The 23,318-nt window shown below is 40.5% G+C and overlaps 3 protein-coding genes across 7 annotated transcripts in view; 2 read left to right on the forward strand and 1 right to left on the reverse strand.

Moving 5' to 3' along the window:
- The first annotated feature begins 2,082 nt into the window (after window positions 1-2,082).
- On the forward strand, window positions 2,083-11,926 carry acsl5 (acyl-CoA synthetase long chain family member 5). The gene is made up of 21 exons (XM_072666638.1): window positions 2,083-2,105; window positions 4,488-4,656; window positions 4,817-4,925; window positions 5,122-5,186; window positions 5,286-5,387; window positions 5,743-5,842; window positions 6,336-6,514; window positions 6,627-6,659; window positions 7,078-7,129; window positions 7,336-7,409; window positions 7,526-7,603; window positions 7,726-7,860; window positions 8,358-8,492; window positions 8,682-8,777; window positions 10,283-10,355; window positions 10,483-10,571; window positions 10,696-10,812; window positions 11,070-11,213; window positions 11,292-11,393; window positions 11,569-11,640; window positions 11,789-11,926. The coding sequence occupies exons 2-21, from the start codon at window positions 4,501-4,503 to the stop codon at window positions 11,924-11,926; spliced, it is 2,049 nt and encodes a 682-aa protein (XP_072522739.1). The 5' UTR covers window positions 2,083-2,105; window positions 4,488-4,500.
- Window positions 11,927-12,244: 318 nt separating this feature from the next.
- On the reverse strand, window positions 12,245-17,420 carry zdhhc6 (zDHHC palmitoyltransferase 6). 2 transcript variants are annotated; one of them, XM_072667328.1, is made up of 11 exons: window positions 17,176-17,420; window positions 15,490-16,035; window positions 15,262-15,353; window positions 14,943-15,102; window positions 14,277-14,438; window positions 13,988-14,041; window positions 13,524-13,691; window positions 13,380-13,421; window positions 13,145-13,290; window positions 13,002-13,048; window positions 12,245-12,893 (listed from the first exon to the last, which is right to left on the reverse strand). In XM_072667328.1, the coding sequence occupies exons 2-11, from the start codon at window positions 15,754-15,756 to the stop codon at window positions 12,790-12,792; spliced, it is 1,242 nt and encodes a 413-aa protein (XP_072523429.1). In that variant the 5' UTR covers window positions 15,757-16,035; window positions 17,176-17,420; the 3' UTR covers window positions 12,245-12,789. The 2 variants fall into 2 exon arrangements, with proteins under 2 accessions (XP_072523429.1, XP_072523430.1); XM_072667329.1 differs by having other exon boundaries at window positions 17,125-17,198.
- A 32-nt stretch (window positions 17,421-17,452) lies between these two features.
- vti1a (vesicle transport through interaction with t-SNAREs 1A) overlaps window positions 17,453-23,318 on the forward strand; it is a 154,219-nt gene continuing 148,353 nt past the window's right edge. For all 4 annotated transcript variants that reach the window (XM_072667330.1, XM_072667331.1, XM_072667332.1 and 1 more), the window contains exon 1: window positions 17,453-17,633. In XM_072667330.1, the coding sequence (XP_072523431.1) occupies window positions 17,540-17,633 (94 nt within the window). In that variant the 5' untranslated portion in view covers window positions 17,453-17,539. The remainder of the gene's footprint in view (window positions 17,634-23,318) is intronic.

Below are 23,318 nucleotides of genomic sequence, written 5' to 3' on the forward strand. Positions count from 1 at the left end.
GTGATAATGATGAAGTGAGGGAGTGAAGACAGTGCTTTGGCATATCTATGTGTTGCAGAAACTTATTAATGATGAAAGAGATGAGTGCCACTCTGGCTCAGGTGCTGCTCTCTTATTTGCAGCCGTCTCCGATTCTCTGCTGACTGATGGCTGCATTTCTCAGCAAAGCTGTGAATGGTGTGCTGAATCATCAAACACAGGATAGCAAGCCACCCGTGTGAAAATAATAATTACACTGCACCTTTGCAATGTACTAGAGTACACTAGAGTGTACTAGAGCGCGTCTTGGGAATAGTGTGAATTGTGTGAAAATCCTGTAAGCGCTTTACAGATGTCAAATGAACTTAATTTCATTATGCAACACATATCAATTTATCTTATCAATGCTATGCCATCAAATGCATTTTCTTATTCTGAAGTTCATTATATAACATAAAATTAGATGCTTTACTATGTTGTTATGCTGCTTGCTAAATAAAAACGAGCAATATTAACATTGGCTGTCATTGCTAACATTGATCACCCTCCTGCCTTTGATCATTGCTAACATTGGCATGCAAGGGCTGTGTCCAAAACGGAAAGCATCTGCCTTGATGCCTTGCTGCCTATGTTGTCTCAAAAGTCAGAGCCTAAGCCTTAGAAGGCAGCATTGTGATGAAATGTGTATGAACTGCACTTCAAAGGCACTAATTCGTTATGCCCTTGCCAGTGTACAGACAACTACTGTCAGCTGGTGGCGTAACTACTAAAAACCATTAGACGGAAATATTTCCCGGAATATTATGAGAAAATAACTGTTAATAACTTACATTTGCACAGATCGCTGCTTGCTTTCACCATGTTGCTTTTTCTCTTGAGATGAGCTGGCGCTAACCCATATCATGGGATATGTAAGACAGGGAAAGACACATCTACATTGTCTTCACAAATCTGCGAAGATGAAGGGACCTTAGCATTAACATTCGATTCAGACATGACTTGACATCTTCCTGCCTTTGAATACTGCTCTGAGTAGGCAGCATTTTTAACGCTTCAGACACAGCCAAAATATATATACAATATGTAACTGAGTTCAGTTTTGGTCCAGTCTGGCCTGACAACCTGTCTACTTTACAACAAAATAACATTGTCCAAAATAGTCATCAATTCTACGTCCAAGACATATTAGATGTTCCATGATAGTCGTCTTAGTCTCTTAACATCTATGTGCTCACTGGAAAATTAACATATTTTCACAATTAGTTAAATATGACAGTTAATATTTTCAAAGTTGTGTACTACAATTTATCCTTATGCAGAGTGGGGTTTTCTTCAACATACTATTAAGCTTTTCCAGCCTCCCAACAGTGAATGGGTGTGTCTGTGGCCGGAGCATGGATTGGTCAATTGCAATGAATGTATTCAGTTATTTCAGTTATTTAATCTAACTTAATCTGGAGTGAATGAAAACTACGGTTTGACTACAGGACATGAAAATGAAAATGTAACTAAGTTGAAATGTAGTATCTACAATAGCCAAACACTGAACTGTGGGGTGTTGCAAAGTTGGTCTGACTCTGTGTCAGTGCGCTTATTGGCTTTGCTGGATATTGAACAGATTTTCAGATAAGTGTACTCGCTGGGTCAGTACAAGGCCAAAGCTAAAAGACGATTTTTTCCCTGAACCCTGAAACATTTGGTCCGGGTCAAACGGACAAAACAATGTCAAATTGACCTGCAAAAGCAAACCTCTACATGAGGCTGTCTGCTTTCCATTTTATTCAGAGAACGACAGGTACATCAGTTCTCAGGTACACATAAATAGACATACTGGACACAAGCGCACACCTGTGCCAGGAGACTCTTGCAACACCCCTAATCCCCGTTGTTTTATTGAAACATTGCCGCTCTATGTTTATGTCCGTACTCATTTTTATTATCGGGCAATAGATAGCAGCCATGGTTCAAAGGTCTTTTTGTGCACGGTGAGCTATTTTATGGGACCTGTACACATGTCTTTCTACACAAGTCTTCCTGTGTGACTTACCGTGTAGGAGGCTCTCTCTGTGGGCTTTTGCTTCCAGATACGTTACCTGAGGGACGGCAGACTCCTGCAGGACATACAGGTACTGGAGTGGGTGTAGAGCTGGAACTACAACATTCATCTATTTTATATATCATAATATTATAGTAATTAAAGGGCATTTAACAGTAAGAGGTGGTGATCCGTTCTCCGTGCAGTGTCATGTTTATCATTCTGGCCATCAGCAACAAGGTCAGGGTCAATGCCATGTCAATAAGAGAGACAGACTAAATTTTGAGTGATTTATACTACAGCTCTAAAAAAAATGTTTTGTGACATGTATTAAACAGAATTGAACTCTGCCAGCGATATGCCATTATATGGGTATTAATGAAAAACTGTAATGTAGAACTAAAGCCTTGTACAATACACCAATCAGCCATAACATTAGTACCTTAGAACTGGTGTAGTGAACAACTTTGATTATCATGCCATTTATTATTATTATTATTATGCCAAAGGGTGGGCTTATATTAGGCAGCAGCTGAAGAGTCAGTTCTTGGAGGTGATGTGTTTGTTAAAAGCAGAGAAAATGGGCAATGAGCCAATCTGAAAAGATATAACATGCGATGTCTAGACTACTGAATCAGAGCATCTCCAAAACATCAGGCGGCTCTTGTGGGATGTATCTGGTCCGCAGTGGTCAGTACCTACTAAAAGCGGTCCACGACTGAACAACCGCTGTCCCGGCGACACGGTCGTGGTCACCTGAGGCTCACTGATGCGATCAATGGAGGGCCCACCTCCCAACTTACAGGACCTAGCTGAAGGATCTGCTGCTAATGCCCTGATGCCAGATACTAGCACAGGACGGCTTTAGAGGTGGAGTGGAGGTGGAGTGGAGGTGGAGTCAATGCCTCGAATGGTCAGATCTGTTGCATCGGCACAAGTGAGACCTAGCTAATGTCTCACTCACAATGTGTTAATGTTATGGCAGATCGGTGCTAGTTAGCTAGCTAGCTAACTAGCTAACTAACTAGCTGCCTAACAAAGGTATTATTGCCCTCCAGAACTGTGGTTAGTCCTTACATATTATTATTATTAATAATAATATTAGTAGTTCCTAAAGGATCCCGTTATAGTATCGTTTCACTCCGTTTCGGTGTTGTCTTCGGGCTAATTGGGTTAGCTGGCTAATTGAACTGCAAGCCTTAGCTATCTTAATGGCACGAGAGACTGCAAAGCGGCGTAAGGTCTGAAGGTAACTACTGGGCCATTTAGATAACAATAAAGAGCTAAGTGCAGCGTTATGACGGCTAAACTCTCTTGACAATAAAAATAACTAGCTAGATAATTAAAATTAAATTAAACGAATATCCCACTCAAGAAAGGAGTCGATACTTTATAAAGATGGCTTATAGTTGTGAGCATAAGGTGGAGCTGGAGGACCAGGACTGGAAAACACTAGCAGGTCAAGCTATGAAAGGATTCACATTACATTTTCCAGATTGTAGCTAAAGGAAATACACCTGCAGAAGGAGTTCATTTGTTAAAGGCTTTGTCTAAGGTTTTGCTAGCCGCAAAGTACCTCCTCTTGACCCCTGAGTGTGCTTTACTAGCATTCAGACGCAGAACATACAGTACCTAGTGCTACCTTTGGTCTGAACTCTGACCCCTCACAGCTACCACCCTTTAAGCTCAAAGATCACTCTTTCCACGATAAAATGGGCAGCTGATCGTAGTAGCCAACGCTAATCCATTTTGTGTCCTTAAATGAACCCATTATGCAACATTAGTAAAGCCACTCATGAATTCTGTAGGATGTTATACAGCACTAGATATGTGGATCCCATGGTCGTCTTCAGACTGTTCAGTTCATTGTATGTAGCTACCGTTACACTATAGCATACATAGATTAACAGTTAGTCCTCTGATCTTGGACATCTACCATTACACATGCAGATCATGTGTCCACAGGGTTGTGGACACCTCATCTAATGAATGCATTTAGCTATGTTCAGTTGCACCCACTTCTCACAAAAATGTGCAAATACACACACACACACACAAATCTTGTCTAGCCAATAGAAAAGGACACTCTGGAGCAGATAATCATGAAGCTATTGGCACCATTGGCACCTAATGCCAGGTGTGGGCTAGAGGGGTTTAAAGCCCCCCCAGCATTGAGATGTGGTAGAACTGTGTTCACTGCAATGATGGAGCTCCATTCAGTACTTTTGAAATGAATGTTGTCACTGACGTTCTTGACTCTGAATGCAATCAAATACTCACCACAATCTAGTAGAAAGTCTTCTTTGGACAGTAGAGACAGCTACAGCAGGATAATCTCTTGACCACAACAATGAATGAGCAGAAGTCTCAATACTTTTGCCTGTATAATGTTCATACCCACACAAGCACAATTACCTGAGTGCACCTGTCATTGAAATTATTATCTCATTTATTGTATTACTGTTTTCCCCAGCAGGTCTAAGAACATGTACTTCTTGATCGAGCTTCTCTTCTCTCCTCTGCCCACCCCGGCACTGGTGTTCTTGTTTGGACTTGGCGCAGTTGCCCTAATTTATGTCAACACCAGACCGAAGCCTCTGCGACCACCTGTAGATCTGAACAGGCAGACCGTGGGCATTGCGGTGAGTGCACTCCTGTACTACAAACACTATTGTATATATTGACAACAGCAGATGTACAAAAGACAGGCATGCTATAGACAGTCATAAATGGAATAATTGGAATTGGCAAACAATGTCTTGGATTATTTAACTGGCTTAAGCTGATGATACTGATTTGCAGGGTGGAGCCAGAAGGGCAGCCCTTCTGAAAGATGACAACCTGATATCCTATTTACACGAGGATGCAAAAACTCTGTATGAGGTTTTCCAAAGGGGATTACATGTCTCAGGTAGGAGGCCACGAGTTTGTAATAACTAGCGAATGCATTTCTGATGTCTTGGATTTTGTTTATTATAGCCCTCATGTACTAAGACATAGGAAGTTCAGGACCTAGGGTGTACTCAATTACTGCTCTGCCTATTTAGCATGATTTTAGTTCTAACAACCATAGCTGTCTAATTTAATCAATAATATGTTCTGTGCAGGAAACGGACCATGCTTGGGGTACAGAAAAGCTGGGAAGCCATATCAGTGGCTGAAATACAAACAGGTATTTATATTGGCAAAATATAGGAGCCAAAGTTCTTCATCTTGGTCAGGACATGTGAGAGGGTATTTCCTGTTCATCACTGTAATCTGGATTATGCAGGTTTTGGATAGGGCTGAACACCTGGGCTCTGGGCTGCTCAACAGAGGCTTGACACCTTCACCAGATTCATACATTGGCATCTTTGCTCAGAATCGACCAGAGGTAATGGTCCATGTAAAATTCTACTGCTTATCAAAGATCTTGAGGTAACATTTCATTGCCTAGAGTACCATGAAGTGATGGTTCTCCCCCAAATATAGAAATATAGTGTGCAACTACTTTTGCCTGATTTCTGACACTGCATGACATATTTTTGACATACAAAAAGTAAACACAAATACATATCATAGCAACTTTCTCCAATCCTGAATTTTGTCCTTGCTCTTGTCCGTGTGTCTCATTTAAGGCAGGGGCAAATGTGTGTAAATGTATTTATGTATAAGGACCAGTTCTGTGAGAGGAGAGGGGCATAGGATTTTGTTTTGTATGCTGACTACCTCCTCTTCCTTGCACGCAGTGGATTATCTCTGAGCTGGCCTGCTACACCTATTCCATGGTGGCAGTTCCCCTATATGACACGCTGGGTCCCGAGGCTCTGATATTCATCATTAACAAAGGTAATTAGACCTGCTTACCTCTCAGCTTCATTAGAGGTGTTCGTCAGAACAGATTTAAGTATGGAACAGGTTTAACACCTGACTGAATTCCCATGAGGTTTAATCCCCTTCCACCCTGATGTATTGAAGATTAAAGGTTAGATCTGGCACACTGTGCTTCCTGCTTGCTTGCTTATTTTATAAGAATAAGTAATAGCTGCATTTTAGTGCTGTGTTTGTTTCACAGTCTATATTGTAGAAGGGCTCTTTGTCTCTTAGCAATAAAATAGCAATGGCTATTTGTAACCCTGTGAAGTTTTATAGCAGGCTACTCATAAGTGCTATTTATTTTGGTATGAGAACACATTACTGTTCTGTTTCCACAAGTGTGTCTTATAATTTTTTTAATATATTCACTTCTATTCACCTTTTCTAAATACATAATCTAATCTATTGAAAGACCAACATTTTAAATGTAAGGCCCCCATTTGTCTTCCTTTTTACCTGTTTGCAGGAAACATATCTACAGTAATTTGTGACAAACAGAATAAGGCAGAGACACTCCTCGCTAATTGTGAGGAAAGCCATACACCCGTGCTCAAAACCATCATCATTATGGACCCATTTGATGCTGCTCTTGGAGAGAGAGCCTCCAAATGTGGAGTGGAAGTCCTGAATCTGAAGGATGTGGAGGTATATTCAAACAGGACTTACTGTTTTGTAACTTTCTGTTTGGATTTCAACTTTTTAATTGTTTCAACACAATTACTCATAAATCTAAAGTATGTTTATTCTTGTTTTTCAGGCTTTGGGGAAAGATAATATTTACAAACCAGTGGTGAGTTATTTTACCTTATGTTTACTGTATCTTTTTGCAAGCAATATTGTATGCATTACATTAACAATAGGGGTGTAATAGTGCATGGGACAATCATGATATAGCAATGCAAAGACATGACAATGTGCATCGCGAAGCATGACATTCTATTAATTATGATATCTAATGCAGATGCATTGTTTTAACATTAGTCTATGAACAACCAGCTCAAATTTACAACACACTCCAGCAACTCCTCCTCCTGATTCTCCTTATTCAAATTTAGTATCACCAGCATACGAATTTGAAATTGAATCAAGAGCTTAAGGTTTTGTCACCCCCCCCCCCCGCCCCTTGTTTTTATTTAAGTAAGATTGAATTTTTAATTTTCTATTCAATTACGGTTTTATGTGTTTCACCATTGTTTTTATGTCTCTAGCCACCAAAGCCAGAAGACTTGAGCATTGTTTGTTTTACCAGTGGGACTACTGGTGAGTGTGTATCCTTTAATGTGACACTATTACTTCCACTTACCACAACTATGCTATGAGCTTTGAATGCCATTTGGGTCACTTTGAATTACAATGTTTTTCTTATCATCAACAAACAGTATTCTTTGTTCAGTCTTTTGCTTGGATTTTGCAGAGTTGTAAATTTCTAATGGACGGTACAATCCTTTCTTGCATTCTCTGTTCAGGTGATCCAAAGGGAGCCATGTTAACCCATGAAAATGTGGTTGCAGATGCTGCCAGTTTTGTTAAAAGCTTTGAGGTACAGTATGACATTGTGGTGGCTGAGAGTTTCAGTCTTAAAGTTGTTATGGGTGGCAGTTATAAAAGAAAAAGCTTCTAGTCATAATCATGAACAATCAACCGTTGTTTCCTCAGAGTGCCTTCTCACCACTCCCTACTGATGTGACTATCTCTTTCCTGCCGCTGGCTCACATGTTTGAGAGAGTTGTACAGGTACAGTCTTTAACCTTCGTTTTGTATTGTATGTACCCTTTTCCAGCTCATACAGGAAATGATGCTATAGTCCTCTAACAGTCTGCTGAGTTCAGGGTTGTGTTTGGTTGTGTTTCTCCCAGACAGTATTGTATGGTGCTGGTGGAAGGGTGGGCTTTTTCCAGGGCGATATCAGACTGCTTCCTGATGACATGAAAACCCTGCAGCCCACGGTTTTCCCAGTGGTTCCACGTCTTCTCAATCGTGTATATGACAGGGTATAATGACTTTTGTCCTCAGTTTACCTTATTTGTGATGTTTACACACCACAAACACACATGCACACAGGCTGAGTTACATGATAGAGCTACGTCAACCTTAATGCTTGTACCTGTCACATGATAGGTGGTCCTTTAAATTAGAGAAATGTACCTTATCGTGGCTGTTTTCCATTTTTGTCAGTTTTGACTTTTTGACATATTTTGAATCTGGCAGTTGTTCTTTACATTGTATCATGATGTTTAATGATGAACGGACCAATAGAAATGCTTTAAAATGACTTGGGATAAAATTCTTTATACTGACTTGCATTGAAAGTTTGAACATTGAATATTTTTTTCCTGCCATCTTGGATATGCAAGGGTTTTGCATGACAGTGATGTTATGTGATAAACAAATGTTATGACCATAAACATTGAATTGCACTGCAGTAAAATGCTTTCTATCACACACAGACCTTTTATTGTTAAGCTGCCCCCTCTCTTCATTCTTTCAGGTTCAGAGTGGGGCCCAGACTCCATTCAAGAAGTGGCTGCTGAACTTTGCCATTGAAAGGAAACATGCTGAGGTGAAGCAGGGCATCATCCGAAACGACAGCATCTGGGACAAGTTCATCTTCCACAAAGTGCAGGTATCCCCATCAGGCCCGAACATACAGCTGGCTTCAGTTGTGCTCTCTGAGGAATGGAGGGGAGAACATTTGAAAGGAAGGGAAGTTTAAGATGGAAGAAGGGATTGAGATGGTAATGAAGGCATGCTTAGTGGCTTGCTGTGCTCCTTGGAGGGATGGTTCTTCAGTGTTTATATCCTCTCTCTGCAGGAGTCCCTGGGGGGGCGTGTGCGGGTGATGGTGACTGGTGCAGCTCCAATCTCTCCCTCTGTGCTCAGCTTCCTCAGGGCGTGCCTCGGGTGCCAGGTAGAAAAATCCTCTTCAGTATCATGACTGTCTCTTGGTTGTCGGGGAAAAGGCGTCACACCCTTTAGTGCACCAACTCCCACCTTCTGTGCTGAACGCTGTATCACTAAGTAATGGTATATATCCCTGGTCTCTCCATCTACAGAAGCTCGAAACCTTGGTGTAGTCATGGATGACCAGTTATCGTTCTTAACTCATGTTGCAAATGTAACTCGGTCATGCAGACTTCTCCTGTGCAACATCCGGAGAATTCGACCCTTCCTCTCTAGAGAGGCCATCCAGGTGCTTGTTCAGTCTCTTGTCATTTCAAGACTTGACTACTGCAACTCTCTTCTGGCTGGTCTCCCTCTGCACACCATCAGGCCCCTACAACGTATCCAGAATGCAGCGGCACGGGTCGTCTTCTACGTTTCTAAGTTCAGCCATGTAACTCTTCTGCTGCGTTCTCTTCACTGGCTTCCTGTAGCTGCTGCCTACATCAGAACCCTGACTCTGGCCTACAAAGCCAAGAATGGACCAGCCCCTCCGTACTTAAAGGCAATGGTCAAAAGCCGATCTGCACCAAGAGCCCTTTGAGCTTGAAGTACGGCTCAGCTTTTTTTTTTCTGTCCTGGCACCGAAGTGGTGGAATGAACTTCCCCTGGGTGTCCGAATGGCAGAGTCGCTCGCTGTTTTCAAAAACAGAATGAGAACCCACCTATTCCGAGAGTACAAAGAGTAATGAAGAGTAGAGGACTATGGTCTCTATATTGACTTGTGTTTAGTAGTGTCTAAGCTCTAGGTATCTTTGAATTTCTAAGTCTTTTCAAAGGTTGTTTTTGAGTAAATAGTGAATCACTTTTGTAAGTCACTCTGGATGAGAGCGTCTGCTAAATGCTGTAAATGTAAATGTAAATGTAAATATGCTACTTACACATTCTCATCTGTTTCAGTATTTTTTTTATAATAATAATTACAGACAGTACACCATCTGTTTCGCTGCATACTTTGTTAACCTCCTTTCACCCTCTTCAATGGTCAGGACCCCATAGGACCACCACATAGCAGGTATTTTTTGAGCCGTGGGTCATTCTTAGCACTGCAGGGGATGGCATGTTAGTGTGTGTTGTGTCACTGCTGGACTCAGAGTAGTCCACCAAACATAAATATCCAGACAACATCTACAAGGTGGACCAACTTGGTAGGAGTGTCTAATAGAGTGGACATTGAGTGGACACAATGTTTAAATAATCCAGGAACACTGCTGTGTCTGATCCACTCGTACTGGCACAAGACTCCACCATGTCAGGGTCACTGAAGCCCTGACAGTGACCCAAATAATACCTGCTCTGTGGTGGTCCTGTGACCACTGTAGAACAGGGTAAAATGCTAACAAAGGCTAACAAAGTATGCATAAAAACTGATTACAGGACAACAGTCTTTAAGTATAGAACTACAATAAATGGGTAAGTGGAGATGATATCTCAGTGACCCAGCAATAACCAATGCTCCTCACCTGATTTCAGATATTTGAGGCATATGGCCAAACTGAGTGCACTGCTGGTTGCACCATCTCCCTGCCTGGGGACTGGACTGCTGGTATGTGTCTGTAGTTGCATAATCTTACATTTACAGTAATGTATACATGCTGAATACTAAAGTTATCCTAAGATGATCTTCGACTTTTCCCCTGCAATGTCAAACACTGTCAAACACATCTTATTAGGACATGTTGGTGTTCCTGTTCCATGCAATGTGGTCAAACTAGTAGATGTTGAGGAGATGAATTACTTTGCATCCAACGATGAAGGGGAGGTAACAAACAACACTTATTTGAGCTAGGACATGTGATATTCCAAAGTCCAAACTGTTGTGATGTAATGATGTGACTTTGAGTCATTTATAATATTAAAAACATATAATGTAATGCGTGTCTTAGGTCTGCATAAAAGGGAAGAATGTGTTCCGTGGCTACCTGAATGACCCAGAGAGGACAGCAGAAGCCCTCGACCAAGATGGGTGGCTTCATACTGGTGATATCGGCAAATGGCTCCCGGTGGGATCTCCCTCTTAGAATGAATCATTAACTCGCTCTAGGAAATGATTCAATCAAATGATTACATCTATAATTCTGCAAACTAATGAGCAGTCTCTGTGGTTTAGGTAGGTCAGACTTGCTCCATATAACCCAGGAGAGTGAATAATACTGTTCTTGATCTTCAGTGCATTTCTGTCTACAGCCTTTTCTCTGTATATGTACAATAAATTCTATGGTTAATTATGTGTGTTTAATGTATTTACTTTGTTTTGTAGAGTGGGGTTTTGAAGATTATTGACAGGAAGAAGAACATCTTTAAACTGGCCCAAGGCGAGTACATTGCTCCAGAGAAGATTGAAAACGTTTACATTCGGAGTGTTTTAGTGGCACAGGTGTTTGTTCATGGTGACAGTTTGCAGGTAAGTGATACTATCAATGCTGTGTACCGGAGACAGGTCAACACATGTTGGATTATTTAACCTCCATTCTGTCTGCAGTCCTCCTTAGTGGCCATAGTGGTGCCTGACCCTGACGTGCTGCCTGGTCATGCTGAGAAGCTTGGAATTAAAGGTTCAGTCGAGGAACTGTGTAAAAACCAGGTCTGTTTTTTTCCTTTTTTTTTTTACCATGCAAAGAGTATCTTTTAGAAGGCAAATTTAACATATTGCTGAAGAAAGCATTATTATGTTCCTTACATTTAGGTAATGTAACCCACGTACAATATATCTAGTGCAGTAGAATGTCAAATCAGACTGTTTTGTGTCTTTTTTTCAGCAAATTAAAAAAGCCATCCTTGCTGACCTCACCAAGCTAGGCAGAGAAGCAGAGCTGAAGTCATTTGAACAAGTAAGTGCTGTCATGTTTGAAAAAGATTTGATAAAGATAATGATTAACCTTTAAGGCTTCACCCTAAAGGTGTACAAATTTCATTTCTGGCAAATTCACAAATTTATAGAAATTACTTATGTTGTTGACTTCTTTCTGTATTATTAAGGTAAAAGACCTGCATCTGCACCCTGAGCAGTTCACTATAGAGAATGGCCTTCTCACTCCAACTCTGAAGGCTAAGAGACCTGAGCTTACCAAGTTCTTCAAACTTCAGATTGACAGTCTCTACGCTAACATGCAATGATGCATCCAAGACAACCACAGGACCTACTGACCCCTGAGAAAGGGGGAACTGTACTCCATGAACTGTTTAGTTCTTTAGCACACACTATAGATTTCCATACCTACCTCTGATGACAGAGATGTAGTGTATGCTTTGTACACACATACAGAATGACTGGGAGAGCTTGGCTGTGTCCTCCAAGCCTTGTACATTGAGTTTTAGTGAACAACTTGGAAATGCAATTGCATTGAACTGAACAGCACTGAAACTGGAGGCTATTAAATTAATATTATTTGAGCTCTTGTTTTATATGAAACCATAAAGATGAGACAAAGAAGGTTATTGTTCAGAGCAGATTTGTTTACTTCTTTTTGAAATCTGTATTGTGAAGTTGACATCAGTTTTACAAAAATAATCAAAAATAAAATAAAAAAAAAAGTATTTTTCTGTACAAAGAATACAGAGAAATTGCATGACTAAGAACTTGTTACAACTGGCAAAGGCATTGCATAAACAGTGTGGACATCAAGAGAGAGAGAAAAGAGAAAAAGAGAGAGATAACAACAAATTCAAGTAAACGTTCAGAATAATACGCCCCAGATCAGTGAAAAATTATGTTTTTCCTCCCAACCACCCTTCATTTGTCAGCTTGTCTTTGGAGATGTTACAGAGGTACACAAGTTCACTTAAGGAAGCAAAATTTGCTGGTTTGAAGAGTTATTTGCTTTACCATCTGGTTGTGCAGACTAGGACTTCTACTTTCTGCAACATGGGTATCTCAAGCATTGGCAATGAACAGAAGTACTAGAAGGCGCCTAGTCAGTAGAATCGGACTGCAGGACTTACTCTCACATATATGATGAAGAGTAAATTCAGGCCCCACATTATTGGTCTTTCTTTTCTTCGCTTGTCGATGTGTTGTTGGCCGAGTCATAGAGACACTTTTCCACACAACGCCGTGGAAACCAACCTCTAACACGAACCCCAGCTAGAACAGCAGAGAAACATGTTGTTTTTAACCATGTGACACTTTTAAACAGGTGCACTGTATACAATTCACATGGTGTGTGCTGTGACATTGGCCAATGAAACCTACTTTTTGTTTGTTCCTCATCTAAAACTTTGTCCCCATACATCCACCACCTGAGGATTAAACATGCACACATTTTTTATTACAAAGATTATTATATTTAGTCATCAAAACTAATCAAAGGTTTCAGTAAGCGGACCGTCACTCACTTCGTTCCTCTTGTGGCGAAGATGGTCTCCCCTTTAGTAAGATGGATCCTGGGTTCTTCTGTACAGGGTGTCCTAAGAAACGTGTTTATCCCTTTGCCCAGTGGGCAGCAGGCCCCGTTATAGTCCTCCACAACTCTGTACTGGACCTGAGGAATACAAACGAACCTGGTTTTCTATTCATTTTCATGTCAATGCTGCCCTCTTGTGTCCAACAGAAATCATGACAAGTACTCACACTTCTCACTCGCTTATCTGCTTTTTGCTTCAGCTGCTCGATCTGAAAACAAGGCACAGACAGCACTCTTATTTTACCTTTAGTGAACACAATATCAGTGATATAGGTGTTAGCAAAAGTGTGATGATGAACATGAACGCGTACGGTAAGAGTATGCTGGTGGCACTTCTCATTAACAGGCCATTCAATGCCATCTCCCTCTGGGGTTCCGGACCAGGTGAACACTTGCTTAAAATTCTCCCACCGACTACCCAGGTCATAGGGGAAGATGAACTCTTCCCCAGTTTGGTAGTACTGGATTCGGTCTTTGGCCTGAAGAAAATGTAAGATACAAATTATTTCACCAAATCATGTGCTGTAAGATACAGAAACTGACTGTGTGTTACCATGGAGTACAGAGTGTTACAGTGAGATAATGTACATAATGTACATATATTTTTTTTATTATTAAGCTCATAATGCTGTGTTGGTGTTTGCAAAGATCTACTGAATGCTAATTATGCTAAGATCTCAGGTATGGAAAGGGCCTTTAAAATACCAATATGCTAGGAGGACAAAGACAGCGTACTTCGAAGCAAAAGGATAATAATAATTTAAAAAACCCTCACCTTCTCCTCAATCCATACTTCAATTGAGGTTTTGTTTCGCATAATCACTTTAATCTAAGAGCAAGATTAATCCATTTAGTAAACAGCAACAAAACATTCAACAAAAACAAGGATAACTACCTTATTATGTTGATTATATAATGTTGATTATATCTGTGCATATGCATGTCTAGATATTCACATTTAAATGTGCTATATATTACTAAGGTGCTATATATTACCCAAATCATATCCCTATAAAGAGCTATCTAAGGCAAGGCTAAAAATAGTACTAAATAATGGGCTTTACCTGTATAAAAAACAGCATGCCCACAGCAATAGTGGTGCCCAGTGCCAGTCCCAAGGCAAATAGGGTGGCTGCAAAAGCTGCCACACTGAACGGCATTATGGGATGGTGGATGCGTCTTGCAGCACTCATGTCTATCTTCACTGAGCTCCAACCAAAAGAGATCTGCAAAAAACAGAGGGGAATGTAGTTCTGTAAGATTATGAGGGAGGTTTCTACCCGTCTACATGTTTATATGTCTACATGTTAACTAAATTAACAGGCCTTAAATAACTTGACACTTCCATGATTCAGGATGAGTGAATTCTTATGATCTCTTTTGGGAGCTTGTAAGTTATGTCTGCAGTTTGAAATTTGTAGTTCACACAAATAAAGGTAATGGTTATGAATAAAATCACTAGACACAATGATATTGGAATAATATGGGTATTGACAGATATCAGCCTAATTGTAACTGAACAGATTTTTAAGATTTGACCAATATGCCACACCAATATTTTATGATGTATTTATTGTATTCTGGTTGAGCTGAATGTTTAGACAACTGCTCTAATAACTGCATTTTATTCTTTATTCTTTTTTTTTTTTTTTTTTTACACACCATGTATTAGCAGTGCTTACAATCACACTCAGTATTAGACAGGGGAATCTATAGACAAAATGACTCACCCTATCATATAGCTGGGTGTACATTGTCATGATGAAGATGAAAGCAGCATGTATGCACCCCAATGGGGCCAGAATGAGGAAGGTAGTGAAATAGGCATGATTCAGATGCCCACAGCAATTGTTGATCCAAGGGCAGTGATGGTCCATCTTCATCACACACCTGAAGAAGAAGAGGGAGGGATAGTGTTTTATAGAAGTAATATATTAAGGCAAACAATGTCTGTTTTCTTGACAGAGTACCAGCATGCAACATGTCTTCTGTTATCTCTGAAGTTGTAAGTAGCAGTTAGTACTAAAACAGAACGGAAGGAAATGCTACCTGTTACACTTTCTGCAGTGGTGAGACCTTGGGGCTTTATAACCTTGACACACTCTACAAAACTGTAAGTACGTTGTGTCTTGCTGATTTTCCTGTTAGAGAGAACACACCACATGAAAACCATGCAGCTATATTACACTAAATAGGCATGAGATGTATTAGGTTAGGAAAGAAAATTCAGTGTTCTCCCACAAAAACAATGAAAATATAAAACACACACTAACATACCGGTTTCCACTCCAATGGAATATATCCAGGACCTACGAACATGGCGTTGAAGTAATTGTAGAGAATAAGGACCGTCCAGTTGATGAGCATAATGAAGTTAATGCTGCCGCCTGTGGTGTCCAAGGGCCAGTACCAGATAATGGAATCTAGCATGGCCATGGATGAGCACACCGCAATAACAGTAAGTGCAATGATCGGACCCCAGTGACAGAGCCGCCTAACCTCATGGAGGTTTTCGAATACAATAATAGCTGAGAGAATGTTCATTGTGTATCGAGCGTAGTTTTTTTTTTCTTTCTTCCAAAGTTCCTTGAAGTGATAAAAAATGAAATGGTTAGATGTGCTGTCTCTCTCTAATGGAATGCATTAACCATGAGGAAAACAAAAGATGGATTTTCTGTCTCCTCCGAAACATCCAGCAGTCAGCTGTGCCTTGAGTCACAGGAGCCGTCTGTGTCTTACAGTCGTCAGCTCTCCTAGTGTGTGGCATTCTTTCTCCCTGGTCACCCAATAGCTTTATTCTCCAACTGGAAGCAAGTAATCCATCTAAAGAGAAGAGAGCATGAGAAATTGAGGAGGGAAGACAACTCTCTCAGTGGTTACTCAACCAGAATTTATAAAGCAGACTTGATACACCATATTGGCCAAAGTTCCGGGACACTGAAATCAAGGGTGCATATGTATATATATAATAACAAAGTTGGCATAACAGCCTTTACTGTCCAGGGAAGGTTTTCTACTAGATTTTGGAGTATTGCTGCAAGGATTTGTTTGCATTCAGTGACAAGAGTGTTAGTGTGGTCAAAATGTTGAATGATCACCACCCCCCATCATGCCCAGCGCCCAGACTCATCCCAAAAGTACTGGATAGAGCACCATCATTCTAAAGAACACAGTTCCACTGCTCCACAGCTCAGTGCTGGGGGGCTTCTTACCCCTCATGCCCACACCAGGCATTAGGCATGGGGCCAACAAGTTCATGTTTATCTGTTCTAGAGAGTCTTATTCTATTGTCAATACTTCTCTACAGGGACTAGACAAGCGGCGTGTGTGTGTGTGTGTGTGTGTGTGTGGGTGTGTGTACAGGGTACACAGTTTGCACATATGTGCAATGGCTGCAACTGAAAGTAGCTGAATGCATTCATTAGAAGGGGTGTCCACAAACATTTCACTCATTTGTAGCACTGTCTGTGAACGACTAGACAGCCCCAGGAAATATATATATATATATAATATATTATAAATATATAACATAGTGCCCTATATTAGACTGCATGTTGTCCAGTACACATATCTCGTGCTCTAGGGCGGTTCTCCAGCACTCTGACCAGCTGACTTAGGATCTTAGGATCACGCCGAGTTAGTCTAAGAAGCACTGAAATAGTCCTGAAATATTATACTCATATTTAATAGGAATTTCAAAGTAACAAGCTACTCTTTCTAGGTGGCTACCCTTAACCACATCGAGCTTAGCATGACAGCTAAGCTACCAGGCTAAGCCTAGATAGCTATTGCATGGCACACATGCATGTACAGGAGGTCACTCAAAAAACACCCGTTTAATGAAGTAACTATTATAGCTAATACACATCATATAGCTGATTAATTCGCAGCAAACAGCTAACAAACGGCTACCTATATGGATAACTGACGAGGACAACGTTACGATCTCCTCCTTCCACCCACCTCGTTACTTCCTTCTGTTTTCTTCTCGTCCTCTCCCCTGAGCGGTGCGCTGCTCAGCTCTCCTCCTCGCTCATTCAGACACAGAATGAAAAGTACGCTGTAATAACCTGAGGACTAGTCAAAGCATTACATCTATTGTTATTCACAGGGCGCTTGCTCCAAAGCGACCATGTTAAACACAAGCGATTGAATTAAACTGTTGCTTCTTTTGGCCAGAACCAATTCAGACCTGCGAGCTGTTTTCGGCGAAACTCGGGTTGAGTAGCACGACCAGGAAGTGACGGTGACGTCAATAACAACATTGGCTGCAGGAGGAGAGTCTCGCTGTCTGTCTTTACGCCGTCAAAGCTCACAGTTTACAACCATGTCGTCGGATTTTGAAGCCTACGAACAGGAGTTCGGCACTCTCACTGCGGACATCACCAACAAAGTTGGCAGAATACCCAAACTGAGCGGCGGTAAGTGGCTTAGCTGCTGTGCAGTGGAGTGAGCTACAGTGAGTTGGCGCTAGCTAGCAGCCGGCTAAAGGCTCAGAGAGCTGGACGCTTGTGTTTACACCGAGGAGTTAAAGAGGCTCTGGCTTCACAACATACAACATGGATCGTGTCTTACATTGGAGGTGTCGAAAAGCCAGTGTAGTTCACTGGTTAACCATGTAGCTATAGCTAGCTGTCTGTGTGTAGGGGTCTTCCAGGTCACCACTTGGTATCCCCTCTCTCTTGGTATCTCTCCTTTAGTATCTTCGGACCAAATCCATTGTTAATCCACCTCTTGGTCCTCTAAAATTGTGCCTCTCAGAAATTAGAAGCTGGGTTAAATACAACTGACTGATGCTTCATTCTCATTAGTTCTAGGTCAACTTTCAATATAACCGGCTTCCTTCCACTTTCAATCAATGATGATACTCTGTCTCCCTTCCCTGTGATTAGAAATCTGGGTGTCATCCTTGGCCCTACTCCTAGACTTGATTCCCATGGCAGCTCCCTTGTTCAACCCCCCCCCCCCTTTTATTATTATTATTATTATTATTATTATTATTATTATTTTTACCTGTGCAACATTTCTAAACTCCAGCATCTCTCTTCTAGCCTGCTGCTGAAACTCCCTTAATGCTTTCATCTATAGCCGCCTTGATTACTGCATCTCTCTTCCTATGGGCATCAGCTCTTTATCGCTCCAAAAAGTTCGGATGGTCCAGAATTCTGCTCACACCCAGTCACATCAACACATTACACCAGTTGTCCAAAACCTCAGTTGGCTTCCTATAAAATATCACATTGAATTTAAAACCTTTCTGCTTGCATAGGATGCATTTTATAACATGGTCCCTTCCCACCTATCTGACCTTCTTTAATTTTACGTATGTTACACATGCACAGTCTCAGATCTTCTTCATCTGGACTGCTTTACACCCCCTCTTCCAACCTCTGTAACTTTGGTGACCGCATTCTCCAGACTTGCTCCATGTATCTGGAACTCTAAGACTAAGCTTAACAGTGACACGATCCTGAAGCCTGTAGTCACCTACTCATCCAACACTTGCCATTGGGTATGGTGTATGTCTGACATACAGGCATGTAGTAGCGGGGAGTATCATCAGCAAAGCTGTGAATGACCTCAGGTAGTGTGATCAAGGGTAAGCGAGCAAATTGTGAAAAGAAGTGGGCCATGGACAGGTCCCTGGGGAACACCTTAAGTAGGGGAGTCAAATAAGGATGTGTGTTTCTGGATTGGATTTAAACGTATCAGTAAGGTGGGTGTAAAATGAGAGAGCTGTGTTTGTAATACCAAAGACAAAAGATGGGAATTTAGAACATCATATCAGGCTGAGAGACACAATCAAGAAGAATAACAGTCAAATCACCTGAGTAAATAGTGTGCAAAAATATAGTAGATTTTTAATCAGTCTCCTCGAATGAGTCTTCAAACATCTTAATGACTAAGTCCAGTCACCTTGACTCACTACTATTAGATAGTGACATTGAAGACTTTAACAGACAGCATTGACTTACCAGCTAACCAGCGGTATATACTGGCCTTCTGACATCTTCTGACAATTTGATTATTCAAATGCGTCTAAAGGTATAGATTCTTCCACAAAGGCTTAGGCCAAGTTCAACAGTGGTATGATCCTGGACAATTTAATTTTAAAAGCTCAAAAATGACATTAATGATATTTGTCTATTCATTGGGGGGGGGGGGGGGGTACTGACAACCAAATCAGGGCTGTAAAAGGGGGCAATTCCAGTACCAATTCTTGTTAGTTAACAGTCTTGACTTATCATATTTACTTTTTTAAAAAGTACTTGTCATATTTACCCAAATGTTTACCTGCACTCAGCCCAGTAGCAAAAGTCCTCCTAGCCCTGGTGAAAGCTGATGAAGTGGTTTAACGGAACAGTCACTTAGACAGGATTTGATGTTGATGATGCTTCTGTTTAGTTTTCTAAGACGGTCTTTGACATAATTTTGAACCAGCAGCCTGGTTTGTGTGGATTTTGCTTAAGAGCTCTACTAGTAGTAGACAGGTAAAAAAAAGACCAGCTACCAGACTAGGACAGCCAACTTGTGGCTGTTTCTGCCTGAGATCATGTTGGATTCGGTTACACTGATGAGCTGCACCTCACCACTAGATATTGCAAAACAGGATGCTACGTGAACCAGGCCCCATGACCGTGGCTTTCCCTGATGGCACTGTCTGGACAACGGAAGCTAAAGCTAGGGAAGCTAGGGATTCATGCTAGGCTAAAAGCCAACCCTAGCTTGGGGGAATGCTGCTAATAATTCATATATTTCTCCTGTGTCAGATATTTTTAGTGACCATAAATAAGTACAGTACAGTATAAAAGTCAGATAAAGTAAATGCAATGTATTTTATGCATTTTAGACATTTATTTTTCTCACTGTTGAATAAGTAAGAAACTCACATTAGGTCATTACTTGTCTAATTATTGGGCCTATGCAGAATCAAGAGGTCTCGAGGCCAGAGCATACTCTGCATACATGTAAGAAACAAATTCCCCTCCCCAATTAAGCAAATGTACACTTTGTAATTATGTAACATATTACATTAATGTGGAGCCAGTCTACACATTTGAATTCATTGGATGTCAGTGTGTTGGCTATGGGAGTGCTTTTCAAAGTACAATACCCTCCCTGCATTCATCTGGTAATACTAAACCGTATCATTTGTAACTGAGCCTTCTCTGAGGCGTGGCCTGACAGTCAGGGCAGATTGTCTTATAGGTCGAGGTTCTTCAAGTCAGTTTAGAGCCTTGTGGTCAGCTTTCAGACAGGTTGGAGGTGCTCTAATTTTTATCAGACAAGTTGAATTAAGATTGAGTGTTTGGCTCAGGTCTATACTGTGTGATAATCAGTACCACTCTCTGATTCCAGCTCATGTACTTTAGTTTTAATCATTGTAACAATCTTTTTATCTATGCAGCTTAAGGAGCCCCTGTAGAGCCCTGATGAAGTTCCATTTGCAGTACAACGTATTGAGTGCTAGCTTTATAAAGAGCTTTTGAATGGTACCAATTAATATTTAACATGACAGAGCTACACTAAAACAATTCATTTAAAAATTCAAGAAGCTTGATGATTTAACCCATTGCTGGTAGCCAGGTTTTTATTCATTTTGTTTGTCAAATGTTTCCCTGTTTTTCTCCCAATTTGCTACTGCCAGTTAACTCACCCGCTGCCACTAGGAGGGTAGAAACTTAGCACATGTTTTGTTGCATTCTTGATACATTCGAAGCCGGTCACTCACTCTTTTCAAACTGCCCCCCACGTGGCATCAGCGAGCAGCCGACAGACACCTATGTTGGCCAACATTGCTTAAAAGTGATGAGGGGGGGAGAGCACGGGCAGTTATACTCTCTCAGACTCTGGCCGCCGATGGCAAAACGGCATGGCTCGGCATTCACACTCGTGACACCCGGGGTGTAGTAGTAGTGCATTAGACTACTCAGTCACTCTGAGCCCAGGTTTTTATATCATTATTTGACAATATAGACTAGTAACCAGTTTGAAAATAGGAATGTTTGACTAGCCTATGATGACCATTTGCTGACGTCACTGACTGTTACAGTCCTGTACACTCTTAATTGATAGATAAATAAATAAATAAGTAAATAAATAAATAAGGGCATTTCCAATTATTAAATGATGCCATTGAGTGAATCACTAAAGAACCATTTTTGTAATGGGGATGTGTAAGTGGGTGAAGGACCTTTACATCAAGTGAAGGTTTGATAGACCTTTAAAAGGTTCTTCACACCCACATACCTCTATTACAAAAATAATTCTTTAGGGAACCAAAAGGGGTTCTTTTATGGCTTTTTTTAAACAGTTTGAAGCTTATTGGTGTGTTTGTTTACTGTGTGTGACTGAGAACTTTTTTAAGCATTACCATAATTTTGTAAAATGTATTAAAGAATAAGCCTTTAGCATCGTCTCATTTTGAAATGGAAAGGAACTTCTAAAATGTGAGCAGAACTGTTCTATAGGTAATTTGTCTTTTATATGGATCTCCCTCAGAAATGATACATTTCTCACTTTAGTCCTGTAAACATAGAGCTGAAGAAAAAAGTGAATTTATAAAAGTCAAATCAATTTTGGATGATCTTTTGATGTACTAGTGTTCAAAGGTCAGCAGTTAAAAACATAGAAATGGCAGCTTGAGATATTCTCTAAAAATCAATAATAATCACTAGAAGCCCGCAGCCAGAAGGCCTGACTGTCCATAACAGAGCAGATTGCAAAACAGATGAGTACTCTGTACTTGCAGAAATGTGATGCTATCAATACAAACAACTATTTCAGAGTCATTATATTGAAGATTTTCACTGTAATTAAGCATTTGTTTGAGGTCAACTGCAAGTTTTTGATTCCTCTGAGTGACTTTGTTGTGCTACTGTGAACATATGAGTGATCTGCTTGTGGTAGTTGGTATAGCTAACATTTCCCCCAAACATTTACCTCACAGTTAACAACAAGTTAAGAAAAGCATGCTGTTCACAGCCAGCATGTCCACTGATCTGCCACTGATCTAATTAGTGCATCATTATATCAGATGGTCACATGCCTGGTGTGCCCTGATTATATGAGATTGGTGTGTACATTTTCTATATACACACACACACACACACACACACACACACACACACAGGTCTTTATGACTAATTGTAAAGATCAAAAGTTCATTATTTTAATTAATGTTCATTTTCATTTAAGATTAAGGGACTGGTTGTTCGACCTAGTTAGGAAATCAAGACAAACACAAGGATTTTGATATTTTATTATGGTTCCTCAGTGCTAAACTTATGCATGCAGAGAGCAATGACTGTTGGCGATTAGTTGGCGATTAGTTGGCGTAGTCGATGACGCCGGCTTAAAATAGTCGCCTTAAAATATTGATGTTTTTAACATTATTTTAAGTTTTCCCTTTTTTTCCATAACACTTCTACATAACAAACGCTTCTCCTCATTGCCACTATAAACTGCTATATGAGGTCAGTCATTTCTGGCTCCAGTCCGGTCAGCTCCATTTTAGAGCTACAGGTTTTAAAAGGTGTTGAAAGTGTAATCACCTGACATTAGCACAAAATGTAAAGGTGGTTGTACATTGGGCAAAGTTTTGAAAGCATATCCCAGCAGCAAGTGTGCGATGCATGAGCACTTGAAGAGAAAACACACAGGCATCACCACACAGACTGGTCTCGTCAATTTTTGAGTGGTGTACTCGCCTTTTTAAGTCTGTTGTTCTTGTAGCCAATAAATGCACTGGTTATTAAGCTACCTTAGAGTTGTGTATGTTGGTGCGTTTTGGACTTGACTGGATGTAAACCACATTAGGTTACTCATTATTCTAAGCACATTTCTTTGCATAGGGAATGGAATAAATACACTAGATCTTTATTCTGTAGTTCTTTAAACCTACACTTTTGCACTTTAATATGTGAATCTTTACAGTTTTGTCAAAATAAAATTATTTGAAGTGCTCAATTTACAATTTTGGGAGGAAAATTAAGTGTTTAGATTAATCAACTAATGGACAAAATAATCAATAGATTAATCAATATAAAAATGGTCCTTAGTGGCAGCCCTACTCATTTCTAAAGTTGACAATATTGTGCATATGT

This window comes from Salminus brasiliensis, chromosome 22 (assembly GCF_030463535.1).
Source record: "Salminus brasiliensis chromosome 22, fSalBra1.hap2, whole genome shotgun sequence".
In the NCBI taxonomy this organism is placed as follows: Eukaryota; Metazoa; Chordata; class Actinopteri; order Characiformes; family Bryconidae; genus Salminus; species Salminus brasiliensis.

Coding starts and splice junctions, on each gene's coding strand:
- acsl5 (XM_072666638.1), top strand. CDS start 4,501: ATGTACTTCTTGATCGAGCTTCTCTTCTCTCCTCTGCCCACCCCGGCA. Junction 5,187..5,285: donor AGTGGCTGAAATACAAACAG/GTATTTATATTG, acceptor TGGATTATGCAG/GTTTTGGATAGGGCTGAACA. Junction 7,861..8,357: donor TCAATCGTGTATATGACAGG/GTATAATGACTT, acceptor TCATTCTTTCAG/GTTCAGAGTGGGGCCCAGAC.
- zdhhc6 (XM_072667328.1), bottom strand. CDS start 15,756: ATGAACATTCTCTCAGCTATTATTGTATTCGAAAACCTCCATGAGGTT. Junction 13,422..13,523: donor GCCACCAGCATACTCTTACC/GTACGCGTTCAT, acceptor CCTTGTTTTCAG/ATCGAGCAGCTGAAGCAAAA. Junction 13,049..13,144: donor TTCGCCACAAGAGGAACGAA/GTGAGTGACGGT, acceptor TTTAATCCTCAG/GTGGTGGATGTATGGGGACA.